Source organism: Myotis nattereri, assembly GCF_964212035.1.
Source record: "Myotis nattereri genome assembly, chromosome: 3".
NCBI classification, from domain to species: Eukaryota; Metazoa; Chordata; class Mammalia; order Chiroptera; family Vespertilionidae; genus Myotis; species Myotis nattereri.
In genome coordinates this window covers 59,548,419-59,572,423 of record NC_138077.1, presented here as the reverse complement: position 1 = coordinate 59,572,423, position 24,005 = coordinate 59,548,419, and the positions used below count along the sequence as shown (strand labels likewise).

At 38.6% G+C, this 24,005-nt stretch overlaps 1 protein-coding gene across 2 annotated transcripts in view; it reads left to right on the top strand.

Moving 5' to 3' along the window:
- The window catches only part of GTF2E1 (general transcription factor IIE subunit 1), a 46,526-nt gene extending 23,605 nt beyond the window's left edge, over nucleotides 1-22,921 (top strand). For both annotated transcript variants that reach the window (XM_081086882.1, XM_081086881.1), the window contains 3 exons: nucleotides 2,881-3,082; nucleotides 7,194-7,435; nucleotides 21,072-22,921. In XM_081086882.1, the coding sequence (XP_080943008.1) occupies nucleotides 2,881-3,082; nucleotides 7,194-7,435; nucleotides 21,072-21,496 (869 nt within the window). In that variant the 3' untranslated portion in view covers nucleotides 21,497-22,921. The remainder of the gene's footprint in view (nucleotides 1-2,880; nucleotides 3,083-7,193; nucleotides 7,436-21,071) is intronic.
- The last annotated feature ends 1,084 nt before the right edge of the window (nucleotides 22,922-24,005 follow it).

The window sequence follows — 24,005 nt, the reverse complement described above, 5'->3', positions numbered from 1 at the left end:
TTTTTATATTGATGCCCACTAGTCAAACACCATCAGTAACACACCTCATAGGTAAATAAAGTTGGGTAAATTGATGCTATCTGCAACATGGGAAGTCACATGCCATGAGGAACTATGGAGTGTCACAGTAAGAACGTGCTGGATGGAGAATTGGGGCTTTTGTTAGGTAATTTTGGGGAGGATTCAAGGAAGTGGTTTGGGTTTGCTCTGGATTGGGTATTGTCAAGTAGTAGGAATGGTTCTATAATTGGGTATCTTTTTTTAAAAAAAGATATGTTTTAATTGATTTCAGAGAGAGGAAGGAAGAGGGAGAAAGATAGAAACATCAGTGATGAGAATCATTGATCAGCTGCTTCCTGCACGCCCCCTACTGGGGATCAAGCACGCAACCCAGGCATGTCCTGACCAGGAATGGAACTGAGACCACCTGTTTTCATAGATTGGCACTCAACTACTGAGCCACACTGGCCGGGCTATGATTGAGTATCTTAATAAGTCTTATCTAGAAGGTGAGAAGAACAGGGTCAGGTTAAAACTGTAACTGGTAAAGAAGCAGTAGTCCCAGTTAGCTGATATTTTTGTGTGTGTTTGTATGGTTGGACAGAGACCTTGCTTTTGTCTGTACTCTTACTCAAACAGACTTGGCTTTGCATCATGGTCATAGTGGACCTTCCTTATCTGATATTGGTGATCTGTGAGATTCTGTTTGGTAGAAATACATCAGAGCCTAACTGTGCTAGGCCATCTCCTAGCTGTGAGAGGTTGCTTTTCTCTCTCACTTATTTGGGATAGGTGTAAAAGATTAGGTACCGTTTGGCCAGCAGCAAGATGGATGAAGAATGTTTTGGACAGGATATATGAACAAAGAATTTATATGGTATTGAGTGCTTATATGTGAGAAGCAGTAAAAAAGCTTTTCTACGTGAAATATATTAGTAAGCTCCAGTGTGCTGAGACAGAGATGCCTAGTTTGTTTATTCCTTACCAGGGAAGGAGGGATTAAAGGGTAGGGATGTGTATCAATCACATATGGAACTTTGTAAAGCTAAATGTTTGCATACTTAAAATGTGTCAGGCACTAAGTACTTGTATGGTCTCTTGATCCATACTCTGGTATATTGGGATAGAAATGAAAGATGCATATCTCTGATGTTGGGAATAAGAGCCAAACTGGAGATCCAATTGAGGCTAGTCGTATAGACTGTAATGTTTAAGAGTGTGAGTTTCAGCAAAATAGTTTGGGTTTTAATCCTGGCCCCTTCCTCACAATTATCAGTTATATAACCTTGAGCAAGCTACTTAACCCCTTAGAATAACTGTATTTTACAAATTTAAATGTGCAATAATTATACCAGCCTCAGAGGGTCGGCAATACTTGGTAAGCACTCAGTATTCAACAGTTGCTGTTATGTACTTTTTCTTTCTTTTTTTTAATGAAAAAAAGAAGTCAAAAGTTTATTCTACTTAGTATAAGAATTTTTACATTAAATATATAGTAATTCATTTATCAGAAAATGATACTGGGAACTATGAGAAGTAGTTGCATTACACAATGACTATGACTAGAAAATCTCAAATGCAACTAAGCAGCTATGCTATATATATATAGCTCTTGTTCTGGGTTAACGTACATTTCAGTTTAATATGGAACTGCATTATGGGTGTTAGAAAGGCAGCAATAGTTATATTTTGGCTTTTCTTCTAGATACTTAAGTTAAGGCAGCAGTTCAAGCATATTAAGTGAAGGTAGTTAAAATGTAATGATAATTAATACAACTTGATTACACTGTTTACTGCTTTCTTATATACTTTTCTTTTACTGGCTGTGTGACTTTGGACAAATCACAAAACTCAGAGCCTCAGTTCTGACATAACTTTGTAGGATTGATATAAGGATTAAAAAGTATACATGGAAGCATTTTAGAAACAGAAAGTACTATAAAATATAATAAATATTAATGTCGAGTATGTTGTTTTTCAAGTATTTGAATTTACTTGACAGGTAAAGGACTATGGTTGGGTTGTGATGTTTTGCGCCAGATTATACAGGATCGTGAATGTTAGGATGAGAAATTTAGATTTCATGCTGTGGACTTTAGAAATTCAGCTGCCAGACAGACTTTAGATCAGGGCAATGAGATGGCAAGAATGGTGGCATAGAAAACGTGGAAATGGAGGAGAACCTAGAGGTCCATTGACCAGATTTAGGAAACTGTTTCGAGCTAACTAATGGTGGTTTTGATTAGTGAAACTACAATAGAAGTGAAAAATCTTAAGATATTTCTAGGGAATTAGTGCAATTTAGGTACAAGTTGAATGTGAGGGATATAGAAATAAGAACAATAAAGGGTTCTTGAACTTTAATTTTGGAAATGATTGGTTAAATTTGTTTAGGTATAAATGGTTAACAAGTTTGAAGAAATAGCTGTGTGACAGTGTACAAGATGACTAGAGACTTGGTTTCAGGTATTTATTTGTCTTTCTCCATAATGTAGGCCCAAATATGTAATGTGTGAAAAGAAGGCTTTTGGGAAAAGGTACAGGTTTCACTGGTAAACTAAAAATTTGGTTTTAAGTTAAAATAAGTATAAGTTTGTTAGAAATATGATTAAAATCTGTTTGCTATGCTGCAATTAGGGGTTAGAAATTAATTTGAAATACATCAAAATGAGATGAATAGAATCTCGATTGTGAGCACGTGGATATTCATTTTAAAACTCAACTTTTCTGTATGTTTAAAAGTTTTTTGTTTGTTTTTGTTTTTTATTTAAAAGTTTTAATAATAACACATTAGAGGAGAAGTGGAGATATAAACAGTTTGCTAAAGGCTAGTCTTGAGAATTTCTCTTCCCTGACCTGAGACTTTTGTTTTCTCTGTAGGAACTTTCCGCTGCACTTTTTGCAATACAGAGGTAGAAGAAGATGAATCAGCAATGCCCAAAAAAGATGCACGCACACTTTTGGCAAGGTTTAATGAACAAATTGAGCCCATTTATGCTTTGCTTCGGGAAACAGAGGATGTGAACTTGGCCTATGAAATACTTGAGCCAGAACCCACAGAAATACCAGCCCTGAAACAGAGGTGAGTATAGTCCCTGTGCTCTTACCAATAACACTTTAAGCTTGCTCTTGTTTTAACTACCTGTACTTTGAAGAGAAAGAGTGGGTAACTAATTTACTAGGAGACTAAAGACTAGTGTTTCATAGATTCCAAGCTCTGTTGCACTTGTCTTATTAACTTGTGCCTGTGATGAAGTTTGTTTGTAGTGAATACAGAAAAGTGTGGGCCTTAGGCAAAAATCTTTAAATAGTTAAGTTTGACTTCAACTACTCACTCTGCTTGTTAGGCCTGCTGCAACTCAGGCAATTGTCAGCTAATCCTAAATTGGTAGTGCCTCTTGGGGATATTTGAATTTTCCTAGCCAAGTTCTGAAGGCTGAAGTTCTTTAAGGAAAACAGCATTCACTTTTTTGTTTTTGAAGCACATTAACCACACTTTCTTGACTGCCTCAGTTTTCAGTGCAACTTCCTTGAAAGTGAAGTAAAATATGTGTTTCCTATGAGTTAGTACTTCTTACTATGGCTTCCTATTCTGTTGAGTGTCCTAATTGAATGGCAGATTCAGCCTTAGTGTTGCCATGCCATAAAACGTGGCTTATATTCTTTGAAAAGCATACTAGTAAAAGGGAATTGGGGTCAGCGAGTGTTCTCCTACGCTACCTCTTTTCTTTTTCCTCCTAGTGTTAAGCTAAGAGGAAAAAGCTAAGAGCTTAGCGTTTACTGTATACCCTTTCATAGGACACATTAGTCCAAATTGTAACTACAGTTTTTAAGAACACAATATAATACTATCTATGAATTATTCTTGTGCTTCTTCTGACTATAGTTATTTTCCTGTTTAGATGTTCCCTAGGTACAATAGTATTCATTCACCATCACCAATGGCATCCTACCTCTCATGTTCCCCACTTACCACTGTCCACTTCCCATTCCAGATCTTTATTTAGATATCCGTTGCTTCATGCCAGTGCCAAGTCTGAGTGGTGGTGACGCCAGAGGCCCTAGCAACTCACTGTATCAAATAACCTAGCTTCTTATTAGGAATGGTGATGATTCCAGGGATGAAGAAAAATCAGGAAATAAAGCAAATAAACTGATCAAGAAAGAACTTATCCAACAGCTTGGTCACTAGGAAATAAAGGGTGAAATAGAGGCAGGCAAAAGAGATAGAATGGGGTACCTGGAGGTGCCAGCCAGAACTAAGTTCAAGAGAAAGACCATTGAGCGAGGTTACAAGGTGTTAACCTGGCTGAGATGGCCTTACTAAGCATTTGACAAGCTCCACTGCCTGGTTATAACATCCTGGAAGTGGTATTGATTTAGCCTTTCTATACTAAAGGATTTGTTTCAGAGCATAACAGATCTGCAATAGCCATCCTACCCCAAATACAAGAAAAGAAGCCACAGGAGAGTGGAAAGGGAATTCAGAGATGACAGTGATTCACTGATGATCTAAAAAGAAAATAAGTGGCATGATTGTTAGTTTGGTTACTGATCTGTAACCAATTAAATTCTAGCTTATCCCCAGATCAGGAGCCAGAAGCTGCCTCTGCAGAATTAGTAGACTTAACCCGAGAGCTGATGGACAGTTCCAGCTTTTCAGCAAGTCTTTCTTAAATGGAATTCCTTGCTCATAGCCTCTCCCTTTCCACCATCTCTTATTTAACACTCACCTTAAAGATCTTTAAAATTTTAGTTTGAAATAATATTCCTCCCACACTCCTGAGCAAGAGTTCTATCTTTTAAAAGTTCTAAAATGTCTTAAATAATGTAAAAAGATTTAAAACTGAATTGTCCATTTTGTCATCTTTAAGTAAAATGTATGTATTCTCTCCATAGAAGAAATTTAAATATGCAGAAGGAGTGAACCTACGTGTCTCTCATCTAGATTTTTAGTGTCACATTTGCTGATAATTTAGATTGGTCTGTATCTGTGGTGAAAGTAGAAATAAAATCTGTGTAGTCAACTCTCCATGGTTAAAAATATCATTTAAAAAATATTCTTCCAAATTTTAAAATTTGTTTGACTTGTGGTCAGATCTCTTCTGCTTCAAACTGGAATTAAACCAATCTTGATTTTTCTATAATAGAGTACTGAAAACAAGAGACTTACAAAAGTATCCTCATGGTAACATTTATTTATTTTAATTGTTCTGCTCTTTTCCTGCACTTTTCTTGTTCTTCTCTACTCGGAGTACTAAATACTTGTTGACCTTCAGAGTTAAAGCTAAAGATAGAGCTTGGATGAAAGCTATGTGTTCACGTTTATACATAGAGAAATAGTAGCTTCAGGGAAAGTGAGTAAACCATTTAAGAATCTGCCCTGGCTGGTTTGGCTCAGGGGATAGAGTGTCGGCCTGCGGACTGAATGGTCCCGGGTTCGATTTCAGTCAAAGGCATTATGCCTAGGTTGCGGGCTCAATCCCCAGTAGGGGGTATGCAGGAGGCAGCCGATCCATGATTCCCTCTCATCATTGATGTTTCTATCTCTCTCTCTCTCTCTCTCCTTTCCTCTCTGAAATCAATAAAAATATAAAAAATAAAATAAAATAAGAGTCTGGATGAAGAAGGCACAGAAAAGGACAGAGGTGTGGTTGGCCAGGTCAGAGCTAGAGAAACATTTAATGTATGGAGAGACAAAAGGCATATGGCTAGCTCAGGGAGATACTCTTGGGGGTAGACAGGCATATAGAGCAGGCTCAACACAACAAGGTAAGGATGTTGGCTGAGGATAGAAGAGATATTCTGGGTGAGAGAAGAGAGACTCAGGATATAGAGTAAGTATGTAAACATATAAACACAGATCAAGCCAAGGGAGAAGAGAAGAGAAAGAAAAGTGAATGATTGAGGGAGACTAAAATTCAAAGAGCCAATTTACACCAGAGTAAGCAGAGTCAGATTATAGTGAATGCAGTAATACAGCCTTTTAGAAGACATCGGAATAGGTAGAAGATGGTAAGAGAATGACTAGGGCCAGATTAGGATTAAATTGAGACAAACATAGTAAATAGTTCAAAAAGTACCATGATGAATGCAGAAAGAAAAGAGAAAGAAACCAGTTATTTGCAGTGTAGCATAAGACTTTAAAATGTAGCAAGACAAATAGATGGGTTGGGTACAGAGAGACACCTACTAAGCCTAGACTCAGAGGGCAACAGCAAATAACTGGTACAAAGACTAGGGGAAAGAATAGTTTTTAAGCAGCTCTAGGTATAGCTAGAGGTAATAGCTGGCAGAAATAGATTAAATGACTGGGTCAGCTTGGATTGCACAACTGGAGAGAGTGCTTTTTTTTTTATTGATTAAGGTATTATGTATGTTAACAAATCCCCCCATTCCCCCCATCCTCACCCCACTCCCATACATGCCCTCACCCTCCTGCTGTCTCTGTCCATTGGTTATGCTTATATGCATGCATACAAGTCTTTTGGTTGATCTCTCAGTGGCAGTGGGCCTTTAGGTACCCAGAAGGAGAACAGGAAGGATGGGATAGCCCAAGATTCCTCCATAGTATGGCCAGAAGCACAGTGTTCTGAGGGAGAGAAATAAAGTAGGATCCAAGAGAAGGAAAAATAGTGAATGGTTTGTAGGAGAGAGAAGTGTTAGAAGACATAAAGACAAGTGAAGAAGTATTGTTTAGGCTCAAATTGGGACAGGACTCCACACAAAACAACAGTCCAGGTTCCATGGGAACATTTAGAGAAAAATGGAAGAGAAGTAAAGGAAAAACATGGGGCCAAAAGTGTCAGTCAGAGGTGAAGAAAGATAGATGAAAGACATACTAGTACCTGGGAGAGATTTTTGCCGACCAGTGTCTTTAAGTAGATTATGTCATCATAACATTCTCCCCTTTCCTAAGTAGACTTATTGCAACATCTTCAACTATCAAACCTCAGTCATTCATATACCCCAGATTAACCTAGAGTGTGAAGAACTTAAATGTAAATATGATGTGTTCTTATAACTGAGGCAGTTTTCACCCTGAGATGTAAACGAGGTTTCTCAGCATTGTTAAAGCTTATATACATGATTGCTAGATAGTATTTTTTCAGTAACCACCCAGGCAGCTGCCCTCCTTTTCCGACACCACGATTTGAATATTTTTCTTCCTGTCCTCTAATCTTTTCATTCAGCAAAGACCGTGCAGCAACTACTGCTGGAGCTGCTGGCCTGTCAAGTGGGCACCACCGGGAAGCATGGGCTACCAAAGGTCCCTCCTATGAGGACTTATATACTCAGAATGTTGTCATTAACATGGATGACCAAGAAGATCTTCATCGAGCCTCACTGGAGGGAAAATCTGCCAAAGAGAGACCCATTTGGTTGAGAGAGAGCACTGTCCAAGGAGCATTTGGTCCTGAAGAGATGAAGGAAGGTAAGAGAAGTCATTAAAATGAGTATGTCCTGGGTTCAGTTGAAAATGAGTTTGACTTAGTGCGAAATTGCCTAGGCAATTCTTGGTTTTATTGGTAATCCACTATATCTCGGTTCCAAAATAATTGCATTGTAGCAGGAAGTAAGAAATTGAGCAATAAACATAAAACCAAATAATATACTTGCATTTTCCTTCAACTTAGTTGAAGAAACAAATAGACAGCTTTTAAATCTATCTATCTACCTATCTATCATCTATATTTTTAATTGAGGTAAAATTGGAATATAGCATATGCTTCAGGTGTACAACATAATTCTGTATCTGCACTACAAAGTGATCATCACCAAAGTCTAGTTACCATTCTTCATCATACAATTGAACCTCCTTTACCCATTTTGCCCACCCCCTAACCTCCTTCCTCTCTGGTAACCACCAATCTCTGTATCTATGAGTTTTTGTTTTGTTTTATTTTGTTTTTTAAGATTTCTCATAAGAATGAAATCATACATTATTTGTCTTTCTCCATCTGACTCATTTTACTTAGCATAATACCCTCATGGTCCATTCATGTTGTTGCAAATGGCAAGATTTCATTCTTTTTTATGACTGAGTAGTATTCCATTATGTATATATACCACATCTCTCTTTTTTTAGAAATATATTTTATTGATTTTTTTTTACTGAGAGGAAGGGATAGGGATAGAGAGTTAGAAACATCAATGAGAGAGAAACATTGACCAGCTGCCTCCTGCACACTCACTACTGGGTATGTGCCCGCAACCAAGGTACATGCCCTTGACTGGAATTGAACCTGGGACCCTTGAGTCCGCAGGCTGATGCTCCATCCACTGAGCCAAACCGGTTAGGGCTATACCACATCTCTATCCATTCATCCAGTGATGAACAGTTAGATTGTCTCCATTTCTTAGCTATTATAAATAATGCTGCAGTGAACATAGGGGTGCATATGTCTTTTTGAATTAATATTTTTGTATTCTTTGGATAAATACCCAGAGTGGAATAGCTAATATATGGTAGTCCTAGTCCTAATTTTTTGAGGAATCTCCATACTGTTTTCCATAGTGGCTAAACCAATTTACCTACAATATACAGGAAGCATGTCAGAATACAGCGGCCTGCTGGCTGTGAGTTTGACATGCTTGATGTATAGGGTTCTCTTTTCTCCACATTCCTTCTAACACCTGTTGCTTCTAGTCTTTTTGACAATAGCCATTCTAACAGGTGTGAGGTGATGTCTCATTGTGGTTTGGATTTGCATTTCCCTAATCATTAGTGAACTACAACATATTTTTTATTTGCCTGTTGGCCATCTGTATATCTTTGGAAAAATGTCTGTTCAGTTCCTCTGCCTATTTTTAGAAATCAGGTTGTTTGTTCTTTTGTTGTTGAGTTGTAGGAATTCTTTGTATATTTTGCATATTAATCTCATCAGATAATATGATTTGCAAATATCTTCTCCCATTTAGTAGATTGCCTTTTCATTGTGATAATCATTTCCTCCACTGTGCAGAGGCTTTTTACTTTGATGTTTATATTTGTTTTTGCTTTTGTTTCTATTGCATTTGGAGTCCGGTCCATGAAAACATTGTTGATGTCATAGAGCTTACCATCTATGTTTTCTTCTAGAAAGTTTATGGTTTCAGGTCTTATGTTCAAATCTTTAACTCATTTTGAGTTAATTTTTGTGTATAGTATAAGATAGTGGTCTAGTTTCATTTTTTTGCATGTGGGTGCCCAGTTTTCCCAGCACCATTGCTTGAAGAAACTTTTTTCTTCATTGTATGTTCTTAGCTCCTTTTCCATAAATTAATTGTCCATATCTGTGTGGGTTTATTTCTGGGCTCTGGATTCTGTTTAATTGATCTATGTCTGTTTTTATGCCAGTACTATATTGTTTTGATTACTATGGCTTTGTAATATAGTTTGAAATCACAGAGATAACTGATTCCTCCAGCTTTGTTCTTTGTCAAGATTGCTTTGGCTACTTGGGATTTTTTATGATTCCATACAAATTTTAGAGTTATTTGCCCTAGTGAAAAATGCCATTGGAATTTTGATAGAGATGGCATTGAATATGTAGACTGCTTTGGATAGTATGGACATTTCAACAATATTAATTTGTCCATTCCATGAATAGTAAATGTCTTATCATTTATTTATATCTTCTTCATTTATTTTATCAGTGTCATAGTTTTCAGTGTACAGTTTTTCACCTCCTTGACTAAATTTATTCCTAAATATGTTATTCTTTTTGATGCAGTTGTAAATGGGACTATTTTCTTAATTTCTCTTTATGATAGTTTATTATTAGTGTATAAAAATGCTACCCATTTCTGTACATTGATTTTGTATACTGCATCTCTGCTGAGTTTATTTGTTCTAATCTTTGTTTGTTTGGTGGAATCTAAGGATTTTCTTTATATAGTGTGGGGCAAAAGTAGGTTTACAGTTCATACGGAAAATAATAATTAATAAATAATAATACAGGATAAACTCTGTGTTTCACATACTCACAACTGTAAATCTACTTTTGCCCCACACTGTATTACCATGCTATCTGCAAATAGTGAAAGTTTTACTTCTTTCTTTTTTATTTGGATGCCTTTAATTTATTTTTCTTACCCAATTGCTGTGGCTAGGATTTCCAATAATATGTTGAATAAAAGTGGTGAGTGTGGTCATCCTTGTCTTGTTTCTGATCTTAGATGAAAAGCTTTCCAATCTTCACTGTTGAGTATGGTGTTAGTTGTAGGTTTGTTATACTAGTATATGGCCTTTGTTATGTTGAGGTATGTTCCCACTTTTTGAGAGTTTTTATCATAAATAGATGTTGAATTTTGTCAGTTTCTTTTTCTGTATTTATTGAGATGATGAGATGATTTTTATCCTTTATTTTGTTTATGTAGATTATCAAATTGATTTGCACATGTTGAACCATCCTTGCATCCCTGGAATAAATCCCACTTGATCATGGTGTACCATCCTTTAAATGTATTGTTGAATCGGTTTGGTAATATTTGGATGAAGATTTTTGCATCTATGTTTATTAAGAATATTGGCCTATAATTTTTTGAGGTGGTGGTGGTAGTGTCCTTGTCTGGTTTCAATATTGGTAATGCTGACGTTATTAAATGAGTTTGAAAGCGTTCCCTCCTCTTCATTTTTTTTCCCTCCAGTTTTTTGAAAGAGTTTAAAAAGAATATGTATCAAATCTTCTGTGATGTTTGATAGAATTCACTAGTGAAGCTATCTTTGTCCTGGACTTCTATTTGTTGGGAAATTTTTTTTTCTTTTTTTTTTTTAATTAAATCTTTATTGTTCAGATTATTACATTTGTTCCTCGTTTTCCCCCCCATAACTCCCCGCCTCCCAGTTCCCGCCCCACCCTCCGTCCTCACTCCCCACCCACTGTCCTCGTCCATAGGTGCACGATTTTTGTCCAGTCTCTTCCCGCATCTCCCACACCCCTTTCCCCCCCAAGAATGGTCAGTCCATTCCCTTTCTATGTCCCTGATTCTATTATAATCACCAGTTCATTCTGTTCATCAGATTATTTATTCACTTGATTCTTAGATTCACTTGTTGATAGATGCATATTTGTTGTTCATAATTTGTATCTTTACCTTTTTCTTCCTCTTCCTCTTCTTAAAGGATACCTTTCAGCATTTCATATAATCCTGGTTTGGTGGTGATGAACTCCTTTAGCTTTTCCTTATCTGTGAAGCTCTTTATCTGACCTTCAATTCTGAATGATAGCTTTGCTGGATAGAGTAATCTTGGTTGTAGGTTCTTGGCATTCATCACTTTGAATATTTCTTGCCACTCCCTTCTGGCCTGCAAAGTTTCTGTTGAGAAATCAGCTGACAGTCGTATGGGTATTCCCTTGTAGGTAACTGAGTTTCTTTCTCTTGCTGCTTTTAAGATTCTCTCTTTATCTTTTGCTCTTGGCATTTTAATTATGATGTGCCTTGGTGTGGTCCTCTTTGGATTCCTTTTGTTTGGGGTTCTCCGCGCTTCTTGGACCTGTAAGTCCATTTCTTTCACCAGGTGGGGGAAGTTTTCTGTCATTATTTCTTCAAATAGGTTTTCAATATCTTGCTCTCTATCATCTTCTGGCACCCCTATAATTCTGATGTTGGTACGCTTGAAGCTGTCCCAGAGGCTCCTTACACTATCCTCGCATTTTTGGATTCTTTTTTCATTTTGCTTTTCCGGTTGGGTGTTTTTTGCTTCCTCGCATTTCAAATCATTGACTTGATTCTTGCACTCCTCTGGTCTGCTGTCGGGAGTCTGTATAATATTCGTTATTTCAGTCCGTGTATGCTTAATTTCTAGTTGGTTCCCCAATATAACATCGAGGGTCTCATTAGTTTTCTTGTAGATCTCATTAAGTTTATCAGCGGCTTCTAAACAGTTCTTGAGAGACCTTAAAAGTGTGGTTCTGAACTCTAGATCTTCCATTGACAATTTTGTCCTGTTTCTTTGTCTCCGCATTTTGTTATGCTTCCTTGGTGCACCCCCTAGTGGTCTTTGTGCGCAGTCTTATAGTTAAACCTTGATTGTTGTAGCTAATACCAGGGAGGGTTTGACCTCCAGGCCAAGTGGCTATGAGAATCAGCTGTGTCTGCAGTGAGAGAACTTCTGTCCTCTAGGGAGGTGCTAATCTAGCCTTTGCCTGAGGCTATCCGGCAAATGCCTGTGTGCAGGGCTTGGGCGGGGCGGGTCTCACAGGATCAACAGGGTGGGCCAGAGAGAGCAGTTATGGCGGCTCTCAGTCCTGTCCCCAGGGGCTCTGCCTCTCTGAGTCCCAGCACCCGCTGCAAAGCTCGGAGAGAAAGCTGCACTCGCTCTGACCGAAGCCAGACAGTCCCGCTTCTCCCGTTTGAGTCTGGGTCCCTAAAGACTCGCCTGCATCTGGAGCTCAGAGTCTGCGACTCCCTCCCGATTGAAAACGCCAACCACACCCTCCGCCGCCAGCCCGCTCCGCGCACTCTGCACCTCAGAATTTGACTTCAGCACTGCGCCTCCTCTGAGTGTCCGTATGCGTTTCTCTTTCCTCCTAGTTGTAGGACTTCCACTCAGCCAGCGTTCCTGTGGTTCTGGGTGATGTCCATTCCGTTTTTTAGTTTCACTTTTGAAGTAGTTGTTCAAGGCAGCAAACTCCGGTGTTAACCTGTGCCACCATCTTGGTTCTCTCCAGAAAGCTGGTTTTCTGTTGGGAAATTTTTGAGTACTGATTCAATCTCCTTACTAGTAATCAATCTATTCATGATTGAGCCTTGAAAGAATGTGTGTTTGTAGACATTTCTTCTGGATTGTTCAATTTGTTGGTATATAATTGTTTATACTAGTCTCTTATGACCCTTTGTATTTCTGTAGTATTAGTTGTAACTTTTCTTTCTGATTTTGTTTATTTGTGTCTTCTCTGTTTTTTTCTGGGTTCATATAGTTAAAAGTTTGTCATTTTTTTAAATCTTTTCAAAGAACCAGCTCTTGGTTTCATTGATCTTTTAAAATTTCTTTTTAGTCTTCAGTTAATTATTTCCACTCTGATCTTTAACTTCTGCTAACTTTCAGCTTTGTTTGTTCTTATTTTTCTAGTTCCTTAAAGTGTAAAGTTAGATTGTTTGTTTGAGATTTTCTTCTTTCTTAAGGTAGGCCTTCTTGCTATGAAATTCCCTCTTAGAACTGCTTTTGCTACGTTCTGTAAATTTTGGTGTGTTGTATTTATGTTTTCATTTTTCTCTAGGTATTTTTATTCTTTGATTTTTGTGTGATAATCCATTGATTATTTGGTAGCATATTGTTTAATCTCCACATTTTTGTGCTTTCTTCATTTTCTTTTTGTGATTGATTTCTAGTTTTATACCATTGTGGTTAGAGAAGGTGCTTGATATGATTTCAATCTTCTTGAATTTATTAAAACTTGTTTTGTCACCTAATGTGATGTTCTGGAGAATTTTCCATGTGCACTTAAGAAGAACGTATATTCTGCTACTTTTAGATAGAGTGTTCTGTATATATCTATTAAGTCCATCTGATCTAATGTGTTGTTTAAGGTCAATGTTTCCTTATTGATTTTCTATCTGGATGATTTATCCATTGAGGTAAGTGAGGTGTTAAAATCCCCTATTATTATTGTACTAGAGGCCCAATGCATGAAATTCATGCAAGAGTAGGCCTTCTTTCCCCCAGCTGCCAGCACCAGCTTCCCTCTGGCACCTGGGACCCAGGCATCCCTCACAGCCCCAGCTTCATCAGGAAGGTCATCCAGAAAGACGTCTGGTCTAATTAGCATATTACGCTTTTTCATTATTATACTAGAGGCCCAGTGCATGAAAATTCGTACGGGGGGGGGCAGGCGGAGGTCCCTCAGCCTAGCCTGCTGCCCCCTCTCACAAGCCACAGTCTGGCATCCCTCTGCAGGAGATGACCAGGCCAATCAGGGGAAGGCACTGCCCCCATCACCCTGCCGCTGCTACTGCCTCTGGCCTCCCTCTGCAGGAGGCGATCAGGGGAAGGCACAACCCCCGTCACCCCACTGCTGCTGCCACTGCCAGCCACCACGGCTGCCAGCCCTCCTTGGCCCTCACAGCTGCCGTGACTTTGTCCAGAAGGATGTCCAGAAGTCCCGTCTATCTGGTCTAATAAGCATATTACCCTTTTATTAGTATAGATTGCTGTTAATTTCACCCTTTTAGCCTTTTAATATTTGTTTCATATATTTTGTTGCTCATGTGCTGGGTGCATATACATTTATAAATGGTATATCTTTTTGCTGGAATGGCCTCTTTAGAGAGAGTGGAAGGGAGAGGGAAAGACAGAGAGAGAAATATCAATGTGAGAGAAACATACCAATTGGTTGCCTCTTACATGTGCCCTGACCAAGGCCCGGCTGGGGAGGAGCCTGCAACCGAGGTACATGCGCTGGCCTGGAATTGAACTGAGGAACCTTTGGTCCACAAGCCAATGCTCTATCCACTGAGCCAAACTGGCTAGGGCATCTTCTTTGTCTTTTATTATAGTCTTTGTTTTAAAGTTTATTTTTCTGAAATGAGTATGCTACCTCAGCTTCTTTTCCTTTCTATTTCCATAGAATATCTTTTTTAAAAAAAATTTCTTTATTTAATAAACATTTTATAAGAGTTTATTTGAGTCAAATGGAGGATATGCCTGGAAGCAAATCTCAACAGATAGTAATATACTTCCTGCATGGAATATCTTTCACCATCCCTTTACTTTCAATCTCTGTATGTACTTACTTCTGAATTGCCATGGTGCAGGTCAGGGCTATCACCTGGCCTGGCTAAAGCGTGCATCAGCTTCAGGCTGAGGGTAGGTGGGGCTCTCAGCAAGGCATGCCCACCTGTGTTAACAGATTAAAAGGGGAGTTCCAAATAGTGCCCACCATTGTCTCCATTCCTAGGGCAAGTTCCAACAGTTTTCTGTCTCTGTGGCAGATACTTTAAGATAAGTAAGTAAGTTTCCTTCATATATGGTTTAGGTACTCTTCAAACTGGTGGTTTTGCACTGTGCCCAGGGCAAGTGAGTTTGCACACAAGTCCTTTAAGTTCAGGTCCTCTGTTTTCTACAGTTCTATGCATTTCCTGGACATACTCCCCATTGGTTTTCAAAGCCAGGTGTTTTGGGAGTTTGTCTCTTCTGTACAGGATCGGGATCCCTCTCAAGTGTGGATACCTACAGCTGGGGTGTGGTGTTCTTTTCTTCTTCCTTTTTTTTTTTTTTTCATAAGACCTTGTCTCTGCCTCTTGCCCATCTTGAGGCTGCTGTTTTATCTTTCATTGTAGAGGCTTTGTTCATCCAATTTTCAGATCTTTGTCAGAAGAAATTATTCTCTACTAGAGGCCCGGTGCACAGATTCATGCACCGGTGGGGTCCCTTGGCCTGGCCTGCAGGGATTGAGCTGAAATGGCTCTCCAACATCCCCCAAGGGGTCCTGGATTGTGAGAGGGCTCAGGCCACCGAGGGACCCCACCGGTGCATGATCGGGGCTGGGGAGGGACCAGGGGAAGGTCCTGCCCATCTTGCCCAGTCCAGATTGGGGTGATCAGGGCCAATTAGGCTGTCTCGCCCAGTCTTGATCAGGGCCAATTGGGACTGGCCGGCCAGGGAGGGATTGTGGGAGGGCTCCAGGGCATGTCCGGCCCATCTCACCCAGTCCCGATCAACCGGACCCCAGCAGCAAACTAACCTACTGGTTGGAGCATCTACCTCCTGGTGGTCAGTGCATGTCATAGCGACTGGTCGAACGGCCAAAGGAACGATCGGACGCTTAGCATATTAGGCTTTATTATATAGGGTATAGCTGTAGATTTGTTGCGTCCTTGGGAAGAGGTATGATCAGGATTTTCTTATACTGGCGTCATGAACTGCTCCTTAATCTCCATTTGTAGATTTAAGAAAGAACCATCTCTTTCTCTTAATTTCTTGGAAAAGTGCTCTTGTGTTCAAGGTGGCCAAATTCATCTCTTCTTTTTTGTTGCCCTAATTCTTTTTTAATCCTCACCCAAAGGTATTTTTTATGGAGGGAGGGAGGGAGGGAGGGAGGGAGGGAGGGAGGGGAAAAAAACATCTATGTGAGAAAGAAACATCAATGGGTTGCCTCCGGTATGGACCCTGACTGGGGATTGAACCTGCAACCTACATATATGCCCTGACCAGGAGTGGAACCCGTCACCTTTTGGTGTACAGGACAACACTCCAACCAACTGAGCCACCTGGCCAGGGCTGTTGTCCTAATTTATATGCACTATCATTTCTCTGAATTTGGAGTGATAACTATACACTAGTCCAAGCTTTTTTTTCTTGTCTCATAAACACCAAGGAGTTTGTGCCACATGAAATATATAGAAAGATACCACCTGAGTGAAGGACTAAGGATATTCAACATCCATGAAGACTGGTGCAACTTCACACTAGAATATTTTAGAAATCTCTGTGAGCACTAAAGAATTGCATAATAATCATAAGTTTGAGAACTGCAAGATTTTGCTTTGTAAATTTTAGTCTCAAGTTACTGGATTTTGGGGGATGATGATTTAGGAGTACATAGAAAATAGAAGGTTAAGACTGGACAAAGATTACTCAGAAAGTGGGAAGCAGAGATGAAAAGGAGTGTGTACCTCTGGTTGGATTTCATCAGCATTCAAATCTGCATGCCTCTGTGTATCTTATTAACATGGCATCTGAGTATGGTTCTTTAATAGTAAAGAATTATCAGTAATTGAAAACCACTTGTTTTTTGGCCTTACTCCTAACCTTTTTTCCCTTTATATTTAGCATTTCTTTACTGTGTATGCTAAGAATTGTAAAAGTAGTGTGGAATTAGGTAGTGATGATAAAAGCAGGTGATACTTCTAGTGTGATTCTCTTTGGTATCTTCATTCCAGTCAGAAGAAAAAAAGTTAGTTTTTGGCAACCATACTTCACTCTCCCTCCTCCTGATCAGCTTGGCTATGATGTTTATTTTGATTCAAGTTGTTGTAGATTATATAGTAATTAGGCTGTCAGCTATTTAATAGGCTTGTTTTCCCCAACTTGGCTTCTTGCCTATTCTTGAAGCAACCAAATCTTATTTTCTTTGAACTTAGAAACACAACTGAATAAAACTATTGTTAACCAATATTATATACAATTAGACTCATAAGCTTAACATTCAGTGTTTATAATTCCTAGAATAATTGAATTTGAATCATAAGGACCTTAAATAAGTCATTAGTGTACTAGATTTGTCATTTCTAAATTTGTTTTTGTTAAGTTTTATGACTATAAAATAGACTTTATCCAGTGCATGTATGGAGTCTTATTTATCTTACCCTTAATTTGCCTCAAACTTCATTTTAACATCTTTCAGAATTTCATAGACTTCAATCATGTCCTTATTACTCTACAGAAAGTTCTAACTCCTTTCCTTGTTGTTTTTTTTTGTTGTTGTTGTTTTGTTTTTTGTTGTTGTTGTTGTTAATCCTCTCCTAAGGATGTTTTTTTCCGTTGATTTTTAGAGAGAGTGGAAGGGAGAGGGGAGGGGGGAGAAAGAGGAGAGAGAGAAACATCTATTGATTGACTCCTGCATGTTCCCCAACGAGGGCTGCAATCAAACTGTAACCCAGGTACATGCCCTTGACTAGGAATCGAACCTGCGACTCTTCACTGTGGGCTCAACACTCTAACCACTTAGCCACACTGGGTAGGGTGCTAAAAGTTTTCATTTCTTTTGATTCTACTTTCCTTACAAATAGTCCTGTTCCCCCAGCCGCTCCACCTACAGTTTTTATTTTATTTTAATTGCCTCTTTTTGGACAATCTCCAGTCAATGTACTCGGCTTGAGACCTACTGACCAGAAAAATACCATATATGTTGTTCATGCATGGGTTCATCATTAATAATTTGAGTTTTATTTCCAATGTCCTTCAAGTTGTTACCTGATACTTTGTTTGTTGCTTTGGCTCTGGAAGCATATTAAGAATAACAACCTTAGCCAAACTGGCATGGCTCAGCAGTTGAGTGTCGACCTAAGTACCAGGAGGTCCCGTTTCAATTCCAGTCAGAGCACATGCCCGGCTTGTGGGCTCAATCCCTGGTGTGTGGTGTGTAGGAGGCAGCTGATCAACGATTTTCTCTCATCATTGATGTTTCTATCTCTCTCTCCCTCTCCCTTTCTTTCTGAAATTAATTTTTAAAAAAATAGTATTTTTTTAAGAAAACCTTTTCTGCCCTGTATCTGATAGCTTGGACCACACCTTTCGGCATATTTTATATTACTTTTCTAGAGATTTTTTTACATTTGCCAGTGTAGAACTGGATCTGCCACTTTTCTGCCCATTTATACAACTTTCAGCTCTTCCTTTATATTTTCTGCTATCAGCTTGGCCCTTAAGTAGCCAGAATTGCTTTAGAAATTTAGTAATGTTTCTAAATATTGCTCAAATATTAACATCATTAGTGAAGTTGACAATTTCTGAGTATAATTTTTTTTTAATTTATAACTTTCTTAAATAAGACTGTTCCTAGAACTAGTGTTTAAACTTTACCGTCCAGAGATTTGCTCATTTATCCTAATATTCTGTTTTCTTGTTGTCTTCATCTATAATGCAGAACAATTCCTTTTGTCCCATACCTCTCAAGACCCTTGTCAGAAATCTTTTAAATATAATTTCATTTAGGTTACAAAACTAAATAGATTTTCCCCTCATTTTAGATTTATTTTAAGCATTAATCAAAACACTATTTTGGAAATATGAAACTATTTGGAAAATTTTTAAAGAGGTAATGATTGCCTTAGAGCAGCAGTTCTCAACCTGTGGGTCGCGACCCCTTTGGCGGTCGAACAACCCTTTCACAAGGGTCGCGTACGACCATCCTTCATATCAGATATTTACATTACGATTCATAACAGTAGCAACATTACAGTTATGAAGTAGCAACGAAAATAATTTTATGGTTGGGTCACAACATGAGGAACTGTATTTAAAGGGCCAGAAGGTTGAGAACCACTGCCTTAGAGACTCATGTGCATTTGTTGTCTTTTTTTTTCTTTTGAATTACTGCATTGACAATAAGGGCTCTAGGAGTAGGTCCGTCCTTAGGATTTCAGTTCTCATTTTTTGTATCCAGGTTGTCAGAAGCTTATTTTGTCCTGAATTTTTAACTTCTCAATTCTTGTGTCCCATTCTCTTTTCTGCCCAGTATCTCATCTCAGGAGTTCTATACTTTTTTAAAATGTCAAGAGCTAATCCATTCCAATATGTTAATGAGAAAATGCTTTCATTTCACCGTAGCCAGAATTGACCATTTCTGAGCCTTTTTTTTATGCTGCTGTTGATTATAAATACCACTATTCTAAGGGCCAAGCCTATTCTAAGCACTTCACATATATTCACCTAACTCTGACAGTAATCCAGTGAGGTAGATACTATTATTCTTTTCCTGTTTTGTTTTTGAGAAAATTGAAGTAGAACCCTGGCTGGGTAGTTTGGTTGGAGCATCATCCCATGTACCAAAGGGTCACAGGTTCGATTCCCAGTCAAGGCACATCCTCAGGTTCCAGATTTAATCCCTGGTTGATCCATGTTTCTCTCTCACATCTCTCTCTCTCTCTCTCTCTCTCTCTCTCTCTCTCTCTCTCTCTCTCTCTCTCTCTCTCTCTCATCAATGAAAAATATATCCTCAGCACAGTTAAAAAGTGTTAAGAGTAAGGATTTGAATAAAAAAGTCAGTTTCAAATAACACTTTTAATCCTGTTATATATTTTAAATGGCAATATGTTTGGTATTATTTTCCAAATACCGAATACAAATGTTTGTCTTAAATTTTTCATCTTTAATATATCAGACAAAATGTGTACACAAAATGATAAATAGGAAGTGTGTAGTAAGAGAATTTTTATTCATGATACTAGATTCCTTTTTATAAAGAGTTCAAAGTGTGCTTAGTTTGCTTCAGGAAGCTAAAACTGCCATATATTCATTGAGTCATCAAATATTTATTCAGTACCTAACAAGTGATAGGCACTATTCTAGGTACATGGGATATATCACTGAATAAAAAAGATAAATATCTGTTGTGGGGGACTTACATGCTGGGAAAGAGGGTGCTAAAGACAATAGTGAGGAGTTATTTATTATGTTAGAAAATCATTGCTCTGGGAAAAGATAGAGCATTGGGAACATAGAGGTGAATTCAAAGAAGATGATGTTTGAGTAAAGACTTGAAAGATGTAAGGGAATTAGATGTAGTGTCCCAGGTAGAGGCCAGAGGCAGTACAAAGGCTCTAAGGTAGAAGTGTGTGTGGTGTGTACAGGAATACCATGGAAGCCACTCTGGCTAGAGCAGAATGGGCAAGGGGAAGGAAAAGACGTAGTAGGTGGGCAAGAGGGGTTCAAGATAATGGAGGGCCTTATACACCATCGTAAAGTATCTGGCTTTTCCTCTGAGCAAAGTGAGGAGCCATGTCTTGATTTCCTGTTATGACAGTTACTATACCTGGTCTTTCATAGACATTATTTCATACTAGAGGCCCAGTGCACCGATTTGTGCACCAGTGGGGTCCCTCAGCCCGGCCTGCGCCCTCTCACAATCTGGACCCCTCGGAGGATGTCGGAGAGCTGGTTTTGGCCCAATCCCCACAGGCCTGATCTAGACAGGAGGGAGCCCGAGCCTGTACTTTGAGCATCTGTCCCCTGGTGGTCAGTGCCCCTCATAGCAACCGGTTGACCAGTCTTTCAGTCATTCGGTTGCTTGGGCTTTTATATATATAGATGCCCTTATCCAGAGTCCTAGAAGGTAGATGCTTTTATCACCCCATTTTATAGAGACAAGGCAGCATAGTTTACATGTGAACCAGGATTCAGTTCCAGGCTATATTACTCTTAAAACCCATGTACTTAACCATCAGGCTACTTAAGTTTCAGTTTGTGAGAAACATTTTGAATATATTATGGACAGCAGCTCAAAAAGTAGAATCAGTGAAGTTTTATCGGTGTTATTTTATAATGTTATTGTATATTTAAATACCATGTTTTAAAATATATATTTTATTATAAGGGAATATCTTTTATATTTAAGGATATTGACTTTCTGGGTTTTTCCCCCCAGGTGGCTTAGATATAGATGCATTTCAAGATCGTGAGGAAGGCCGTGCAGGGCTGGATGATAACGAGGAGGTTATGCGAGCCCTGCTCATTCATGAGAAGAAGACCCCCTCTGCTACCGCTGGCTCCGTGGGGGCGGCTGCTCCTGTGACCACTGCCAATGGCAGTGACTCAGAGAGTGAGACCAGTGAGTCAGACGATGACTCCCCACCTCGTCCAGCTGCTGTGGCCGCACATCACCGAGAGGAGGATGAGGAGGACGACGAGTTTGAGGAAGTAGCAGATGACCCCATTGCTATGGTGGCTGGTCGTCCATTCTCATACAGCGAAGTGAGCCAGCGGCCAGAGCTGGTGGCACAGATGACACCAGAGGAGAAGGAAGCGTACATAGCAATGGGACAACGCATGTTTGAGGACCTCTTTGAATGATCTGTCCCTACATTTTCCTCCTTTCTCTAAAGCTCATTTCAAAAAGAAAGTACCTACCTTTGAAGAAAAGTATTTAAGTGGCTTTCTGCCCTTCTTGATGTAAAGCGATTGTTAATCTTGCGCAAAAAAAAAAAAAAAAAAAAAAAAAAACCACTGGGAGAGAAAGATTGATTTTTATGACAGAAACTTTCCCAAAAGGTAGGTTGGCTACAAGCGTTCCTTTTCCCATTACTACTACAGTATTGCCATTTTACTGTATTTTCTTATCTAATCCTTTTCCTTTCCTTTTTAAGACACATTCTTCTCCCTTGTGAAATAAATAAGGGAAGTCTTTAAGGTAAATTCTTTCTGTCTGCCTGCAGAAGCCCGCTATGACAGGTTACAGTAATTCACTGATCACATTTTTTAAAAATCTATTCTGAGCCAGCATTCCAGACAATTCCTGGTATTGCTGCAAACCAAAGCAGCTTGCCAACAGCAAATCATTTGATGAGGGACAAAACAATCTTAAAACTTCAAGTGAGGATGATGTCAAAAAGTAAGGGGATGTTGGGAATGTGTGTGGGAGAGGGATGGATATGCCTAAATCTTAGGATTAATATCTAAACCAAAATTTGTGTATTTAGAACTGACCTGACTGGAAGAGTCTGTTGTTTTGCTTATTGCCTTTTGGTTTGTATGTTGGATGATAGAAAGCAGAAAGTATTTTGGTAAACCCTTTTGAAGAAATTAGGAAAAAAAACAAAAACAAACATGAATGAAGGACCAGGAGTTCCATGTAAAGGGTTCAAAAGTGAAGAGCATTGAGAATAGTACCTTTTAGAATTGCCTGAGTTTGTGCTGATTTGGAAATCCTTTATAGAAAGGTGAGACTGGTCCCTTCCTTTTTCTCTTCTTCTACAGTGCTGTAAATTGTTTAATGAGGGCATTTCAGCAAAAATTAGCATGTAACAATTGATACTCCCCTCTTTTTCTCTCTCAACACCATTGAACGTCTTCTTTGTTTCTCTTTTGATTGTTGTCAGACATGGTATTATAGAGTACACCCAGTATATTGTTGAGCATTGTAACCTCAAGGAACATAGTTTATCATTTCAGTTCTGCTGTGTAGCATGGTATTATTCCCTAAGGCAGAACTTTAAAAATAAGGAACTTTATACAAGGATCTATAACAGTTGTATATTTTGTAATATTTCTCCTTGCATTGTAAGTTTTAAGTATTTATCATTTTTTATAGTACATGTGTGTAGTTAAGGTAGATTTTAGAGTTATCTGAGCCTTATAGGAAGTGGTGTTTCATTTACATGGTGTATGAATGACTGAATATTAACAAACTTTTATGCTGACTAAAATTTGTTCATTTCCAACTCTGTAACATCTTGGAACATAATTAAAATGAATGTTCTTCCCATTAAAAAAAGTTTCAGACTTTGTTCTCTTATTAGTTATATTTTAAATAATAGATGCAGTTGTGTGTGGTCTAAACTTTTTCTGGCAATAGTTGACTTAGGAGTGACTTTTAGCCTTGACTGGTGTGGCTCAGTTGATTGGAGTATCATCCCATACCCAGGAAGGTGGTGGGTTTGACGTTTCTCTCTCACATTAATGTTTCTCTCTCTCTCTTTTTCTCTATCTGTGTCTCTCCCTTTTCCCCTCCCTCCCTTCCTCTTTTCCTTCTGCCCTCCCTTTCTCTCCCTTCCTCTCTCTAAATCAATGAGGAAAAAAAAGGAATGACTTTCATAATAAAGTTTCTATGAATGTTTCCCTGTGGAGGAAAAAAACGCATTATTATTATGTATATACCTTGTACACATGGACTATTCAGCTTTTAAATATCTTTTTTAACTTTTATAGTTGTAGAATGAAGTTCACGTAAATAAAATAGTAATCAGATACAAAGTTTTAAAAACAGTTGTAGGTTAACTGTCATCTTTTTATTTCTCAAATAATAAATGTATCCACTAATTTTTCTTGAATCTGACTTGCATGTTCTTCCTAAAGCTACTATTCTTTTTCTTTCCCGTTATCTATCAACTTCTTAAGTAATCATACAAACTAGTTACATACTTCTTTCATCTCCCTCTTGCTCTAGGTTTTGCCCTATTCCTACATAGAAACAGCTTTCCCCAGTCCTAATTGTCCAACCTAACAGCCCTTTATTCCTCTGTTCTTTTGGCTGCTTTTCATTATTTGATGCCATCAACTCATTCTTTCTCTTTGAAACACTTTCATTTGATACCCTAGTCATTACACTGACTCATTACCTCATCGGCTATTCCTTCTCAATCTTTAGACTTCATTTTTTTTCCTCTGCTCTATGTTTCAGCATATCTCAAGGCCTAGTTCTTTTTTCCCTTCTTTCTCTCTCCTTCTCTCTCTCTCTCTCTCTCTCTCTCTCTCTCTCTCTCTCTCTCTCAAATTTATGTAATGGGTAAATGTCAAAAGTGAAGACAAGCCCTGGCTAGGTAGCTCAGTTGTTTGGAACATCATCCCGTGCACAAAAGGTTGC